This window comes from Polyergus mexicanus, unplaced genomic scaffold, assembly GCF_030449975.1.
Source record: "Polyergus mexicanus isolate NDT 795.1 unplaced genomic scaffold, iyPolMexi1.0 SCAF_13, whole genome shotgun sequence".
Lineage (NCBI taxonomy): Eukaryota > Metazoa > Arthropoda > Insecta > Hymenoptera > Formicidae > Polyergus > Polyergus mexicanus.
In genome coordinates, this window is record NW_027223333.1 from 8012036 (window position 1) to 8029900 (window position 17865).

At 34.2% G+C, this 17865-nt stretch overlaps 1 protein-coding gene across 1 annotated transcript in view; it reads right to left on the bottom strand.

Annotated features, from left to right (window-relative positions):
* LOC138938571 (lachesin) overlaps positions 1–17309 on the bottom strand; it is an 86961-nt gene extending 69652 nt beyond the window's left edge. Inside the window, exon 1 of the mRNA XM_070305641.1 lies at positions 17253–17309. Within this exon, the coding sequence (XP_070161742.1) occupies positions 17253–17284 (32 nt within the window). The 5' untranslated portion in view covers positions 17285–17309. The remainder of the gene's footprint in view (positions 1–17252) is intronic.
* Positions 17310–17865: the final 556 nt, after the last annotated feature.

The window sequence follows — 17865 nt, forward strand, 5'->3', positions numbered from 1 at the left end:
CTTAATTGAAGTATCGCATGTCAATCAATTAATAATTTTCCATTCTCGCCATTAATTTATTCGGCGCGGATTTTTATGCGGCACGGCGGAGAAATGCACACTTTCTCGATACTAAAAAGAAAGATAATCTATTTAAAATGTAAATACCGGACAATCTTAATGTTTTAATTAAAAAATATTAATTTAAAAATGGCGCATAATTAATACAAATTTTAAAATAAATAATTATTTTTTATTGTTATATGAAAATGTTTTATATATATAATTGTATTCTATTGTTTAAATTAGAGTTCTCTTGGGCTGAAATGTTGAAAAATTTGACATTTGCAACATTCTTCTAAAAATCTTTTTAATATATCTAATATTTATCATTTTTGCAAAGGATTAATATATTAGTGTTTACTGTATGTCCTTATATATGTGAATATTATCTTTATATCAGAAAAAATAGACCTCGAAAAGACAAGAATAACGATAAGGTTACTGATGGATCGTTTTGTTTACAAGTTTCCCTTTGCATATCATTTCAATAGCGATTTCTTTTCATCAATACGTCAAAATTACTGTCACTCGAGAAACTACATTTGAAAAGATTGTCCATAATGCTTATTTTTAGCAAAATTTTATTTTAACATTAATTTTGTTTTAAATATAACATTTATATGTCAACATGAGGTATATAAATACGAAGGATAAAAAAATAATATTATTATATAATCAACGTATCATTAAGGTCACTTATAAATTGAGGGCTACATATTTTATCAAAAACTTTTTTTATAATTAACTTAGGATATACCAAAAAATAAATACTTATATAATACTAAACCAGCTTTTGTCTATCATTTATCTATATTTATATTTTTAAGATTGTAGAGTAGAGAAAAATTTCTGTTTTATTGTGAAGAGATATGACTTTACTACAATTTTACTTTGTCAAAATATTTTCAATTTTTCTATATATACCTTCTTTATAAAATCGTGTATAAAAACTATAAAAATAATATATGCGGAAAATCTAATTTAAAATAATGTAAGGGTAGATATCCTGAATCATTCGGGAGAGGTTTTTTGCTGTCGGAAAATACGCAGTGATTTTTGATCTCGTCTGATAGAAGCGGGATGACCGAATCCACACTTTTTATTCGTCGCGCGTCACAAACCATGTCGAGAGGGTCCTCGTCGTGTATTGCGGTCATCGCGATCACCGCAAAAAAAAATCTAAACAATAGCCCAGGCGTTCTCTCAGGACGAAGAGGGCGGAAACAATGGTTACGGTCATGGAACACCTCGGTATTGCACCCCGCGGCGATAAGCCGCCATAATCGCCCGTGTCCGTTTCGCGCTATATGTATGTAATGTATATACGCGTTTTTCTGCCTGTTTTCCGCGCATTAAACGTACATGTGCATGTAAGTATATATATACGTACGTATACGTATAATAATATACCTTGCGTTTTATATAAAATATAAATGCCACGCGTAGTGTATGTACCAGCCAGTCGCGCCCGTCGAAATAATACTTCGCGAGACACTGTAAATATTCCCCGTTGAGATATGACCGACTGTTGCAGCACCCAGACGCGGCACACTTTTCAAGTTGCTCCTCTTTTTTTTTTTTTGACAACGTGAATGAGAAAGAGAGCGAGAAGGGGAGCAAGCGCGTTCTACTTTAGTTTTATATATATATATATATATATATATATATATATATATTGTACATGTCCGGATTGTTTTAATGCCTCGAAAAAGTTAGGAACTGTAGAGAGAAGATATAGAAAGAATCTCTCAGGAGAAGAAGAGTTGCTAGAGACGGGGATGGTACTTTCTTTCTTTGTCGGAAATAAGCGAGAAATGTTGAAGATGTGGCGAAGGACTGATTATCAATGAATGAATTGTCGCGAAATAACACAATGCCATTACTACATGTGGCGGAAAGCTCGCTTCTTCCAAGACTCATTACGGTCAAGTAGTCGCCGAATATTTTAAGTTCTCCCTTCGGCCTCCGGAAAATTAACCGGCGGTTAACGCTGCGGTTAATGACGTTTAATTACTCTTGCGCAGGCAGAAATCTTCGCTTTCTGCATTCCGTGTCGAGTCGAGCCGAGTCGCTCCACGACCGATTTCTTTCTCAGCGCAGAATTTTCGTTGGGCCGAATATAACGGGTTCCATTAGAGCGGATACTTTTAATACCGCCATTGAGATCTGTTTGCCAATGACAATGCGGACCGCGGTCTGGGAGCGACTGTGAAGAGGCGATGGGATATGTCGGTGAGGGATGGAACCGGGTCCACGGTCGCAGGAAGGCAGTAGAGGAAAGAGAAACGAGGGGATGATGGAAAAGCGAGAGGGAGGATGAGGCAGCAGAAGCATGAGGGGGAGGAGGGAAAGAGGAGGAGGAGGAGGAGGAAGGTTGGCTGCCGAGAGACGCGCCACGGCACAATGGGGAAAATTAATCGCTGAAATCTGGGTACAATGTAAAAGAGTCGCGAGGTTGGGGTTGACTGGGGGTTTATGAAAAAAGGTATGACTCCCTGGCGCAGCCATAAGTCAGCGATTTCCTTTGGTACATTGAGCCGGCGTCCGCGAGCGAGCGAGCGCGCGGCCAACTATCTTGCGAGTTCTTATACCGGGGAGAGGCGGCTGCCGTTGCTGGTGTAAGCCGTAGGACGTGTCGCGTATGTCATATTTCGACCGACCGACCGTGTTATCTCTGGGGACCGTTCTTCCGCTTGCGTTCAAAAAATTAGAGGAAACATTACCGGTTATCGGAACGGGTTCGACTCCGCTCGGGAGGAAGACCTGATTCCGGCTCTCGCCGTGATTTCTCGCCCGAGCACGGCTCCGCGTCTCATCTTTCACTCTTACGTTTACGGATAAATGTCTCGATGCCTTTTGAGCTCATGTTACGTATAACCAATTGTAAACATGTTGTAATGTATACAGTGATGTAAATTAAATCAGTTTATCTCAGATAATAATTATTACTAATATTGACGTATTGTTGTTTCTTTTTCTTTTTCAAAAATATAGGTATATCAAAAATGGAGATAGTGAGACAATTAAAGAAAGAATAAAACGAAGATTCATATTATTCTGCTTGTATAATTTTACGGTTATCGTACTGTAAGTAACAATGTATTATATGTATGCATTTCATTTTTCTATGCAACATTTCTGATATGCGTATATATAATCCATCAAGAGAAGAATACATCTTGCGGAATTATAGAAGAAAAGCACAATATAGATATAACGTAATTCGGTGCATTAAAAAATACATCAGGTAACGGCAGGAAATCGCAATCCTTCGTTGCAGCTTGCGCACCGTGCACTTTGAGGAGCTTTTTCCCTGGGAAGTTGTTAAATATTCACTTGACTGTGATAAACCTTAAGCTACCTTAAGAAGTCCTCCGGGACCCATTACTTCTGCTTTACCGCGCCTCACAGAAACGAAAGTTCGTTGTTATTGGAAGCATGTAAGCTATCCGATACACTCGACCCCGCGGCTTCGTTGCAGTAACTTCATTACAGTAATAGTTAAAAATTTTCAAGATCTGCTTCGTTAGGAAACTTTTCGTTTTACTTGGCAGAATTTAAGTAATCGCCGCTACCTGGCTCTCTTTCTCTCTTTTTTTTCCTCTCTCTTTTGTAGCGCTTTAAATATGTTCTAATTTATATGGAAACTACGCGATAATAAACAGATCAGTTATTTTCTGAAGTAGGCAAATGTGATGGTCAAAAATTTATAGAGGAGATATTTTACTTTTCTAATACCTTCCTAGAGAATCCTTCTTTCATTAACTAATCGCTGGGGCAAGAAATAATTATTGAAGACAAAACTCCCTCTTTAGATCACAATATAAATTTCGGTTGCTTGCTCCGTTTCTTGATGCGAAAGAAATCCTATCGAAACATGTAGAGCATTGCGTCAGACGTTAACCCGATTCCTCACGATGTCGTAAAATCGTGAACGACACGCTCCATTTCCAAAAGGAAAACTACTTTCGTTTTAGGATACGAGAACTATAATATTTTTTGTAACATCGAGACTGATCGCTGGCTCTAAATAAAAAAGCCAGGATTTTTAATCTGAATAAAGGTCAATAAAATTTAGAATTTTGTGATATTAGTTACTTTATTAGTTGTTTAATTTTATTAAAAACCAATAAGAACTAATTAAATATCATATTAATTTAATCGTTTATTATGCGTATTACCTTTTGAATATTAAAATATTTATTATGTATGTAAAGAAATGTGAGACTAAATATGCGAAAATTTTTAATTGATTAATATGAATTAGAAAGATTCCCAAAACTGAGAATATATAAAATTTCGAGAATTAAATAATTAGGGAATATTTTATCTATTTAAATTTTAGAAATATTAAAGCCTGAATTTTTTTTTAATTTATAAAGAATATTTCTCTGTACGAGCTTTTTTATGAAATTCTATATATATATTTCATACATATCTTTATATATATATATATACAGGGTGGCCCCGAACGTTCCAACCAAACTTTGAGATCTTATAGGAAATTTAATATATATATATACGTAGATTCAATAATTATGAAACTGCCATCTTCGGTACGGCAGTATAATCCGGCTTATTTCTTTCTTCCATCTTCTCAGGTCGACCTTGTTATCCGTGATTAACTCTCCGCATTGCCTTGGCACCATAGCTTCGCTATGTTTAATTAATAACTTCCCGATATTAATTAAACGAAGAATTTCGTCAACCATAATCATCCGAAATTGAAATATATCGCCGATTGAATTTATACAGTAAAACGGATCAACACAAGAGAAGTTGTAATATGTATATATCCAGCATAATTTCAAAGCAAATTCAGGGAAGTAGGGAGGCATATATTGACACTCTTGCCTCTCTCTCTCTCTCTCTCTTTCTCTCTACAAGAGCAAAAATTTATTCCCAGTTAAAAGGAAAGAACTGGAAAATAATATATTTATTAATGTTATATTTAATGTATAACAATATTTAAACCGTAATTATTATAACAAAAACTCTTATGTTCTCTTAAAAAAGAATTTGAATTTCTGAATAGTCAAATCATAAAATTTTTGATTAAAGTATTCTATAATTCAGGATAAAGACAAATTAAAAAAGAAAAAAAGAGATGGAGCAGTAATTGCTATTCTGACGCGATAATTGCATTTTTTCTTCGTTGTTTTTTTCCGAACTTGAAACACAGACGAAAGTTATCTTCTATGCTAATAAAATCAGAAACGATGACATACTTATTTCCGATAGCAACGCGCGATAATTTTGTTATAACTGTTAAACTGATTTTGTTATAATTGTTATGACTGATTGATTTTTTTGATTAGTACATTTGCGTGGATATCTTTGACATTTTATCTGACAAACGAGCAATCGGAAATAATGGTATTCAGTGCATATATGTATCATATATGTGACAATTATTAAAATAGAGTCAGCGTCACTTAACACGATTGTCATTTATCGCCGTTTAACAGAATTATAATGATCATCCTCGCACACATGATCGACATGTTGCATTCATCAATATCAGAATGCGATTATCGCGAATGTTGCAGGTGTAGAGAGATTATCGAAAGGACATAACATTCACGACTTTATGTGTTATTAAAATAGAAAAGTAGAAATACAGAAAGGGAAAAAAAAGTTCTCTCGAAAGTCAAAATGAACGAATAAATAAATTAAAAATCGACAACGTAAGTTTCTGTCAGATATTTAATTGAATTTGTATTGATGAGTGGAATCGTACTATCCCTTATCGGAAGTTACATATTTCTCTCGAGGGTACATTAACTTCTCGTGTGTTGTCTTTGATCGAGCATTCAAGAAATGCAATGCATCGTGATATTCGCGCATACATTTAGGCATCCGTGTGCATTAATGCGTCGATGCATGCGTGCTCGCAACAAGCAGCATGTCGGTTTTCGCCGCTGACGTCGCTTCATAAATCAACTTGCGGCAAAAACTAGAGAGGCTGGTCAAGAAAGGCCGCAAAACATTCGCGTTGCGACGTAACTCGCATCGATTCGACGTACGGGGTAAATAATGCATCGTCATCGACCAAAAAGTGCGACCGATATCGATGACAATAATATAGATACGCGTCAACCGTCTTTTAATTGTCACTGTGACGTTATGTTATATGCAATTCTATTTCCTATTTCCTCTTATCCTTTGTGCGCTTATAATTATTCATTGCATTATGTATATATTATTGTCGAGTAAGCTTCTCTTGATATCGCTCATAAATATATCGAACGCAACGTCAAAATGTGCTCATCAATATGTCATGCTTTTCAAATTTGCAAAATATACAGTTAATATAAACTATATACATATATTATAGAATAGTTACAATAATATATGCATTACTCTCAGTGACCAGAATACTATTCTGACAGATACTGATATTTTTACACATTATATTCTCTAAGCGAAAAGGTAACGAAAATGTAATCCCTCTATTACAATATTTGCAATAAAATAACTCGCGTTTAAATATTTAAAAAATTGCAAAATGCAATTGATATTTACATTTAATTTAATTAGGTACATACTTTAAATATAATCGTGATATGTATATGTGTCAAAGTTTTTTTTTTCTTTTTCCTTTTTTCGTTAAGATCATATGTAAATTTTTAAATGCCATTTTTGTTTTACTCGTGATTTCTCACGAAGATAAAATTTACAAAAATACCAATTCGTTTCTCATGTTATCTATCCCGAAATTGTTGCAAATGCTATTTTAATGTTTGATAATTGGCATGCTTGTACATTTGTAATTGATACTGATGTCATAGAGCTTTCGCTTGAATGTACATCCGAATTGCAATACCTATCGATAGTGGTGATAAAGGAATGTTTATCGATGGCAAACAAAATAGGAGACCCGCTGAGGAACGGAAAGACCGCCATCGCGTTGTCACTTGTCGCGGATAAACTTTTTCTCCCAAGGCGAGAATCGTAAAAGTAAAGTCACGGGAAAGAAGATTTTCTCCTTGACTGGGTTATAATGAGAAAAGTAATTCCAATTTAAATAATATTCCGAACTGCCGGCAAAAATAATATCCACGATTACGTTGAAACCAACCTGGAGGAAGAAACTAATTCCGAAAGATAGCTCAGCTTAGCGATCTTCTCGGGAACGTCAAGGAACAATCGATTGAACGTGCCTGGTAACTCTTTAGTATGATCATTGCGAAAAACACCTGTCACTCGCACTTCAAAACTTTATTATTTCGTTGCATTTGAAGAATTTCCGATAGTTTCTAAGCTTTTCTTTAAAAATATAATAGATTTAAAAACTACAAAATATTATAAATATAAATACTCTATTTACAATTACTTTTCTTTCTTCATGTAATCATTTAATTTTGACATTTATTGCGACATTAAATCGATATTAAATAAATTCGTCATTTAATTTAATTGAAAATTAGAAATTATTTTTTACTGAAAAACTTTTCGACCGAATTCTCCCCGCTTTCTTTGCAGCTAAGAATAAGAATTTCGCAAATCCGTAGCTCGTAAAGTTACAGCTATCTTATTGCAACGGGACGCTCCTCGGACGCATGTCGACTCGCCGTTATAACAAGCCGATGGCGTATTATCAAGTCGCAAACTCTGAAGGTAAACACGCCTGTGCTCGCATCCAGCGGCATTTTCATATCTGCTGGAAAATTTACCCTTGGAATTCCGCACTCTCCGACTCGTGATTAACTTATCACAATAGTGAGAGTCGGACGTCATATTACATTCCGCTCGGTATCATCCTCCCAGCTGTAAAGTAAATCGCAATTTATCGCATGTTTCTTTGCGAATTCTCTATATTAATATGCTGCCATATGTCGAAACGTTCAATAATATTCATCAACGAAATATCATTGTAGAGTAGATGTATTTTGAAATACCAATAATATAGTTTGATATTTAATCCTTTTCTAGATTTTTTGTGATATAAAAAATTATATATTTTATTTTTTTATAAGATTATAAGTTTTATAAGATTATATATAAAAGTTTTATATAGATTAGTTTTACAAGAAATTTTATATAAGAAATTATAAAAGTTTAATATTTCTTATTTCAGTTTTAACATTTTTTATTTGAGTTATTTTTTTTATTTTTGGATAAAATAATTTGATATATGAAATATATCAAATTATTTTATCTTATAATTTGAAATATTTGATATATGAAAAAAGAGATCTATTTTCTCGATTATTGCAACATTACATTTTTATGAGCGTAATACTCGATGAGTATTATGACGTTACATTATTAACCTGTGTCTCGAAATTTGAGATATTTCATTTGATTCCTTTACTTTAGATTGCTAAGTTTTGGCTCCACTCTTGCGAAGCAAATTATCGTTTTTAGATACAAAAATCATATACTTAATTTCTATTTAATCAATACGAATACAGAAAAAATATAATATTTCTATATTTTTTATATATTATATATATAATTGAATATAGGAAAGGTAGAAAAAGAGATCGATATCATTTTTTTACAAATATTATCAATCATATTCAAATAAAGATTGGCACATATCGATATGAAAGTTCATAATATTCGAAATGATATTAGAAATATTTTTGTATATAAATATGCTAAATAAATATTACAGAAAATTACTCGTCCAACTCAAAAATTTAAATCGAGATCGACGATAATTTAAAAAAAAAAAATTATGTTTTTCAAATAAATTAAGTGTGTGAAGGTCTCCTAGATTTTTATTCAAGTAAAGAACGAATATATACATATATATATTCAAGGGAGAAAGAGAACCGCTCAGCGATTCTCTTGCAAAAATTGAATGTTCCGGCAGAGCGCCAATAGCGCCTGATCTGCATCTTTGCAAAATGAATATCGGAAACTACTATATACGTATGCATGTCGAGGAACGCGCATATGCTCGCGGAATATCAACCAACCGATTAAATCGATTTTATCACGCATTTTCATAAGCAAATATCGAGAAACCTGTCAGTCTTTATTAACTACAGCAAACTCAATCATCTGTACAGAAAACAAATATTGAACAATTACTTAAGATAGAATCTTTATTTCCGAAACACGGGCATTTATTTGCATTTATTAGCATGAAAGAAATGCTATTGTCAAAGTTATACGTCATATTTGATCATGATATTATTAAGCATATTTAAAATAGCCATGCTTTTCGCAAATTTTTGGCGAGATACCAACCATGACGTCCAATTTTCTTACGAGATCGCGAACGACGGTGATTAAACGGAAGTGAAAATATCCGTCGCGATCCTTTTTGGGGGGAAAGGAAAAGGCACGAACAAGCCGCCGGGACAAGGATATGACTCGTCTCTGGCTCGAGGAAAGGAAATTAAATAGATAACATTTGCCATCGCGAGAAGGCGAGACCTAATCGGCTCACGACCGTGCAAGACAATTTCATCCGCTTCTAACGGCCGGCGATACGTTTGAAGTTTACTCGTTGACTCCTATTTGAGGGTGGGAAAAGCGCGACGTATATCCTGCTTGATATCTTGTTCCTCTCGCATGTTTGTACAAGCTCTCAGGGACGCGAGTTTAACGCGGTCGTCGCCGACGCGAAAGATAAACGCGGTCTTCTGCGTTTCGTATAACGATGGTCTGGCGAAAAAACAGAAAGAGAGAGAAGGAGAAGCGGGAAAAGCGAGAAATTTATTGTGCTGCAGGAAAAATATTCCTACAAAAAGCAGGTTGTAAATGAACGAAGGATTTAAACTAACAATTTAACGAAATCTAAATAAGATAGACAAGGTCTTGTATTTCTCGCTTTTCTCATTATCTACGGAATTTTTAACTATTTAAGTCGACTTTTTTTTAACAAAAGAAAATGTGATTTCCATCCAATTTTCATTCAAATATGATATCCGATTTGATAATAATACATTCTTAAGCAGGTATCAAGGATTCCTATTTGAAAGTATTCCTTGTTTGGGGGAAAAAAAAAACTCATCGCTTTGTAAAGATGATGAATTTTCCGTAAAAAATGGAAGAAATTAAAACATAGATGTCACTATACATGCAAACAGAAAATAAAAATCGCCAATGTCCAATTCATACTAATACGTCATCGTTAACGCTCATGTTAATAACGATACGAAATATTTTATAGCGGTATAACGTGCGAATGAGAAACTCGTTTCCTCCGCATATGTGTACGAGAAGATACTGTCTCTACTATATCCGTACATTTTTATTGACGTTTCTATTATAACTTGATATAATTATACGTGGAAAAGTTTCATTGATTCTTGAGTTAACTAGCTAAGTAATATACGTATATTGTCAGAATTTTGTCAGTATCACGTTATCAATAACTCTTTGTAGCTTTCTGAAACTAAAATTTTACCGTGAATTTATCATTATCATTTTTCCAAATTTAATTATCCGACTAAACTCATGTTTTTAAGAATTTTAAGTGTAACGTTATGCGAGACGTATGACGATTTTCATTCACTGAAATAGCACCAGTAATACGGTAATTTTGTTCTCAACTAAAATTTTTTTGTGTCGACTAAAGGAGAGAAAACGCGTGTACGGATAGTAATAATTATACGAGAATCGTGAAACCACGTACGATTATATTCGGCACTGTCTCGAAAACTAGTGAAAAGGCTGATGACATATCGGTCGTTTTTGTATGATATATCGTTGATACTTCGATCAATGCGACAATGCGCCGGAAAGTAAAAATGAATCTTTTGAAGATACTATAGGAAAAGAGATACGGAAAGACAAAGAGATAAGATACTTTTCTCTCAATTTTGATTTAAACTATATCCAATGAAAAGAGAATAGCACATAGATGCACTACAATTTTGTTTCTCTATAGAAAATATCGGATATTTCACGCGCATCCGCATTATATTGTTTAGGTCGGAATTACAAGGATGTATCTTGAGAAAGTAATCGATGAGGAAGTTGAAAGTGTCTTCGCTTTTAATTTTATAAATTTGAAATATTTTAAGTATCTCCGATATCCCGAAAATATCTTGATTTGTCGTCGTAAAACTTTAGACTAAGCTAGGCTCGTAAACTGACGCGCGCAACGAATATTTTAAGAAGTTTGATAAATAAAATTATTCATGAAATGTACTGCGCCGCGTCAGTTTAGATACCCGAAGCTTTGACGAAATGCAATTTCGACATATTATCGTGCCAAAATTCATTCTTGCTCATAATAATCGTCCATTCAAACAGCCTGTACAATAATTGAGCAAATCTTAATACGAGCTTAATACGTTATAAATTATTAATTTTTCATTGCTTTTACTTATAAAAGATTAGCAAATATATAAATTGTTTCTTCTCTAAAATCTTTCAATTATACGTATTTATCAAAATTAACGATCGATTATTGTAAGACATTTCTCTCTTTACATGAGAGATAGTTAAATAAGAATGAAACTGATCCAGATAGTTTAATGATGCTGAATTAATTTGGGTTTTATAGCGTTTAAAGATGATGTTGTCTCATAAATTTTTACCACATTTTACAAAACGTGCAACCGCCTTAAAGTCGAAGATTGCAGAGGAGACATGAGACACGAAGAAGGACGAAGGTAAGTGAGTGTCGCGGGAGGAGTCAATAAGCAGATTTATTTATTACACGCGCGTATCGAGACCCTCGAGATCCCTCGAGAAGGATATACGTTGTCGGCGTGACGACGTATCAAGCCGTCTTGTTTTCGTGTAAAGGTTGAGGAAGATTCTTCCAAAGGATGACCGAAAGGAGCCGTTGGAATAATTTGAAAAAAAAAAAAAAAAGGAATATGAGAGATAGAGGAAATATCTATTTGAATTCGAATATGTGTGCATATGTGAGATATCGATATTTTTAGCCTACCTCTAAATATTATTAAACAAATACCAAGTAGGATTCTACTTTATTATTCTGCCGAAATAAGGATTGTATCCCGAAGCGCTTGGGCGCGTCGCGTCACACGTGGGATTTAAAATATTAAATAAAGAAAGATCCGTGCGTCAGAGACGATTTTGCACAGATTCCAGAGAAAATAAAAATAACTCAAAATAAAGTATACGTGTATGTATTCTACATGAGCGTAGTTTTGTTTATCGCTTCTTTCTCGAAATGGAAATTTACTCCTCTTGTAAATAAGTAAATACGAGAATTTTGATACGCAATATATATAAATTCCAATACGAGAAAAGAAACACATGAGGATTAAATCCGCTGACTTACGATATGATAGTATCTGATATGATACTAATATGAAAGCACATGTGCACATATTTGTTCGTTCGTCTTTTATGTCGGAAATCGTTCCTCCAAATTGCCACATCTAGTGTTGCCTCGTCAGAAAATCTTAAATAAATAAATGTCCGAGCACGAGAAGCGCGCACGATACGAACCACATATATCAGGAAATGATTTGTGTACGCTCATGTTTCTCTATACGGGATGCATTTATTGATCACATTTAATTGCCACGATAAACAGCTGGCTAATAGCTATATTTAGAAAAAATATGATAGATTATCTTCGAATGAAAAATAATGAAATTTAAATGTCATATAATACTTTGTCAAATAAATCGTGCATTTCTAAAAGCGGTTGCACTTTTTATAGAAAATGCAAGCGTTTTTCTGTTAAAACAATTTCCTGCGAATGTTGAAAATGTCAATTTTCATAGATAGGTGATGTAGTTTGTCGATCGAGTCTTGAGTAACGTGGCGAAATTTTGTTCAACCGATTTCATCAAAAATAGGAGAACGATGAAGGGTTCTTTACACTACATACATGAATATTGTACCGTCATCGTACGACATATCTACGTCCCTGAGCGCTCAGAGATGGTACGTATTGTATTGTATTTGTATCTTGGATCGCTATAGTCATCGACCCGATGCATGCTATGTAAGATGCATTTCGAACCACACGGGAGTGCTATATATAGTCATTGCCTTAGAATCTACAGTTTATGGTGGATTCCGAATCACACGGGAATTATGATATACATATCATTAGGAAAACTTCAAAGGTGATATCGGCAAACTCTGTTCAAAGTACTTTCTTTATTAGGCAACTATAGTTATATACCAGAAAATAATACTTGTACTTTTTCTTTATTGTTACTTGTTTTTTCTTAATTGACGCGTCAATAATTTAAAAAAGTTGAGCAATTATTTTTTAATTCAAATTCTTGAAGAGATGGACTCGCGCGATTGTTTACGAATTAAATTTCTGTAGCTAAAGAATATACGCACGTAGTCTACCTGATTTTTACGCGAATCTGACACAATACGGGGAATGTTTTATATTTAAATGTTCGTTCTAAAGATGCAAATGATATAGAATTTGCGAGATCCAACAGAAGAAACACATGTTTTCCTATTCACTCGTAGAGTACGAATTGCACGCACGAATCGACTGTTATTTCGAAGTACCCTACATATTCTGTGAGTTAGGATACATCTTACACCTTCAGAGAAAATCCCAACGGAGGGCCGGAAGGATGGACGAGGACCTGCAATCCGTGTCTTTTTCGTGCGTGCACGTATCCTTGTTCTGTGCACGTATCTGTATACGTTTTCCATCGTGTTCGACGTAGATACTAGGGCGGTGGCTTATCTTTATGAGCTCTCCTAGAGGAGACCAAAGTGGAGTGAGCCATATCCTCCATCCACCTCCATTCTTACGACGTGGCGATGACGTTCCCACTCTCTCTCTCTCTCTCTCTCTCTCTCTCTCTCTCTCTCTCTCTCTCTCTCTCTCTCTCTATCCCGATTACCCGATCCACCGTAGTTATCCGCGAATTATCGTGATCTGGTGTTCTAGATGATTCAATGCTGATCGATAATGGCCACCGACTCTTACTCTTCGATCGAATGATCTCGCGTATTAGACAGATGAAAAGAATGGAGGGGCAGGTACGTTTCTTTTTGTTCTCTTAGGAGTTACAGGTGCGTCCCACTTTCGCGTATCTCCGTAACGAAAGGAGGACCGTTTAGATTTCAATTTACTCACGAGTTATGATACATCGCTTAAAGTGGGGTAAAATGATTTTCTCATTACCATAGATAATTGATATCTCGATTACAATTTTTTTTTTTCACCACTTGTTAGATTCCTCAAATTATCATCAACATATAATAGATTTTTAATAATTGATTTTAAACATATTTTAGTCTAGGATGGATAAATTATCTAATGTGACGTAAGCCACCACACACACATACCACGTTGTTCCAAAAAGATATAAAAAAATATTGATCTTTTTAATAATGCAAAAATATTTTTTAGAATGTAGCTAATTTTGCAAAAATATTGCCTGCAATTAGATGATTAATTTAATGTATTCTCTTGTATTATAGAAACCAATTTTTAACTTACAATTGTGTAAGTTAAAAAATCTTCAGCCACGTGCCACATTTTCAACACAATAAATTATTTTTATTCAAAAAATTTTTTTCATGTGAAATTATTATAAAATAGCTCTTTAAAAAATTATTGCATATATTGTATATTAATAAAAAAAAATTTGTATTTAATTATATTTTTAAACAAGAGTTTTCTTTTATATGAATAAGAAGAAAAATACGCGCGATGATAAATTAGTATTCGGTCGTCGGAATAATATATAACTCGAGAACTAAACTAATTTGATTACTTTTGTTCGAAAGTGCAAATATAATTTTCTCTGTTTTCTTTTATATGCGTCCTTTCCCCTATCTCACCATTTTCTATTTATTATCTCGATACGTTGAACCCGCACTGCGTGCACCGACCGCAGCATAATATAAATCATAGAGCTATTCTTAACGCAGGCGATATCTTCATTCAGGATCTTCTGGAAACGTTAAAACGATAAACGGATCACTTTCATAGCGCGTTTCTTCCGACATCGAAAATTCATTGTCACCGCGTGCGGCGGCTTCCGTTAAAAATTTCATGCAACAGCGATATGTCGACTATATAAAGTCGACTCGAATCGTTCCCGAATCCTCTCTTCGATGCTCGAATATACAAGCGTTTTGTATCGGCACGATTCCCGCTTAAACCGGCCACTCATGCGCTCGGCATTTCGGCAAAATTCACCTGCTTTCCAAAACTTTTCGACACTGGATTTCGAATTTCGTTCAATATCGAAATAAATAGTTAATACATAACTTCGAGATATTAACAATAAAACAGCGTCGAACGTTCTTGAGATAAAATTTTTGTTTATAATTTTTACGTGTGTTGCTTATTAGCGTATAGTAAATTGATAATTTAATGTAAGAGGTAGATGTGAAACAATAATGTTAATATACTCAAAAAATTCGAACATTATCACAATCTATATCATTTATTTAATTCCCTTCAAGAGCTATCATAAAAGAATAATTAAAAATTTTTTTAAATAAGGATTTTCTTCTCTTTACATACTTTTCTTTTTAAACTTATCAAGTTGTCAACTCATTACATTATTGTGAATCGAAAAGCACATCTCTGCGGAATAAAACTGCGATGAAATTGCGGAACGCAAACATGAAACTAATTTTAGATTATAATGTACAAATAAATAAAATAAAATAAATATTATTAAAAATAATAAAAGTCTTGCGGAGTAAAAGTGTCGTCTTGAGGTAATCGACCTCGCAGTCGCGGGAAATAAGATGGAATAACATATTTCGAATAAGATGGAACTGGTGCATTGGGATGCGCTGCCGCCAAAACAGCATAAAAATGGCGCGAATAAAACTACTCTTTAAAAAAAGTGCTCGGTTCAGCGTTTCCACCTGGAATTATCCGTGAGACGTCGCGCTTCGAAATATGTTCCATTACCCAATGGGGCAGAATAAAACGCGAAGAAGGTGAAAATATTGTCGTGACGCGAGATAGCACGGGGACATAAATACCATTTCGACTTGTCTGCCTGCGAGATGACGACCTGCGCAAGTTCATCGCGGTGCGAGCTTTGAATATTAAGCCGCGATATTAAAGCGAAGCAATCGCGACGTGATCGCCAACACGCATTCAGTAATGAAACAATAGCGAGCGAGAGAGAGAGAGAGCATATGCGACTCTATCGTCGCAACGAAGACGAAAGTTTGGCAAATTTGCGACGATCTAATTTTCGTCTCTTTTCGTTTGTGATCAGGTTTTCGATTTGGCAAAATTTCTGTAAAGCGTGTATAGCCATCATTACATCCCTTTCTTAGATATTCATGAGACAATGAAGTTTGGAAAAATATATTTTCAATAATAAATAATTATAGATAATATTTGAAAATTTGAAGACCCGAATTTAAAATGTTTTTTTATAGAAGAACTGGAAAATATATTTTTATTTTCGCATGTAAGATATTTTAAATATTCCCAAAAAAAAGAGGAAGATTTAATTACATATCTATCTTTTTTAGTACTAATACAATACAATAAAAATGCTCTTACAATTAGAAATGATCAGTTTAGGTGCTCATCTAGAATACATTTATTAATGATGAAGCAATTTATCAGAAACACCTAGTATATACGAATATACATATATACGTATATAAGTCACTTATTAATAGGTCTCGTGATCGAAACTGTGCTTTTAATAATCCCGGTTTTTTTTCGCGCAAATGTAAAACTATTAACATAGTAATGTGGAAGTGTGTCAATGCACTCTGCCCTACTTATCTAATTGATTTAATCGTAAATTGTTATACCGATAAACTGTCACGGATCCCACTGATTTTTTTTACAGATTCTCTTCGAATATTTGTGACATTGTTTATTTATAATACACATGTGGAAGCGCGACTCCAGAATGTCTTGCAAAAATTCAAAATCTTGAAAGATATGAATATTGGAAATGTATTTTATAGAGAATTTGTGAGACGTAGCGAAATAATAACTTTTTGAATTATATTTACCATTTATTGCACGTATGTCTCTCTCTTTGCGCAATAACTTCATATATCTAATCTCAAATATTTTTTTTTAAATTATATATAATAATAATATTGAAATATTTTGTTAAATAGTTTCCAGTATATCTCTGTAGAAGAAAGAATAACATTATACAAATAAATAGAAAAGTGTTAAAATAATTTCAGATTCTTAAACTTTACTAGTCCCGATTTATAGCAAATTATTCATTATTCAACGCATTCGACATTTCATTAAAAATGTTGCTCGCATCATACAATTCTGCCAAGTTATATAAATTAAAACTTGCAAAGTAATTTAATTATCTTACCTTAATGCGGAAAGCCGTACGATCGTAATCATGAAATTCCAAGCATCCAGAAATGCATCGAATACGCGAAGTTATAGCTCTAACTTCGTCATTCCTCACTTCCAAAAATATATAGCAGATGCTTATCGTTCACGTCCGACGATAGCTGCAATAATTTTTTTTTTTTTTTTTGCAAGATAAATAGCGAGTCCGATATAGGCGTGGCTTGACCTTTCGAAACGGGATGTCAGTTATCGGGCGTTATCAACTTGTGGTGATTGATAGCGACTGGGCTTTTATAATAATTGCTTGATCACCGGCCGTGTATTAGATCGTAATTGTTTACCGTAATTTGGCGGCTAAATATAAAGTGTGTGCGTCGCGGTGCTCAGTTTCAAGTTTCGGGGCGGATGTCGATTAATATGATTGCAGCTTGCCAGGAGACCTGTTTCAGATTAATTAGGAGCGCGCATGTACTCGTGACGCGGCGGCGCCTAATGCGGGAGTTAAGCTTGTATCGCGGAGAGGCTTTTTCGCTACACAGGCGACTACAGTGTCGGCCTGTTGGCAAGAAGCTTCAGAACAGCGATAAACTGTCTCTTCAAGCATATCGTCACTTTCTCTTTGCGATCAA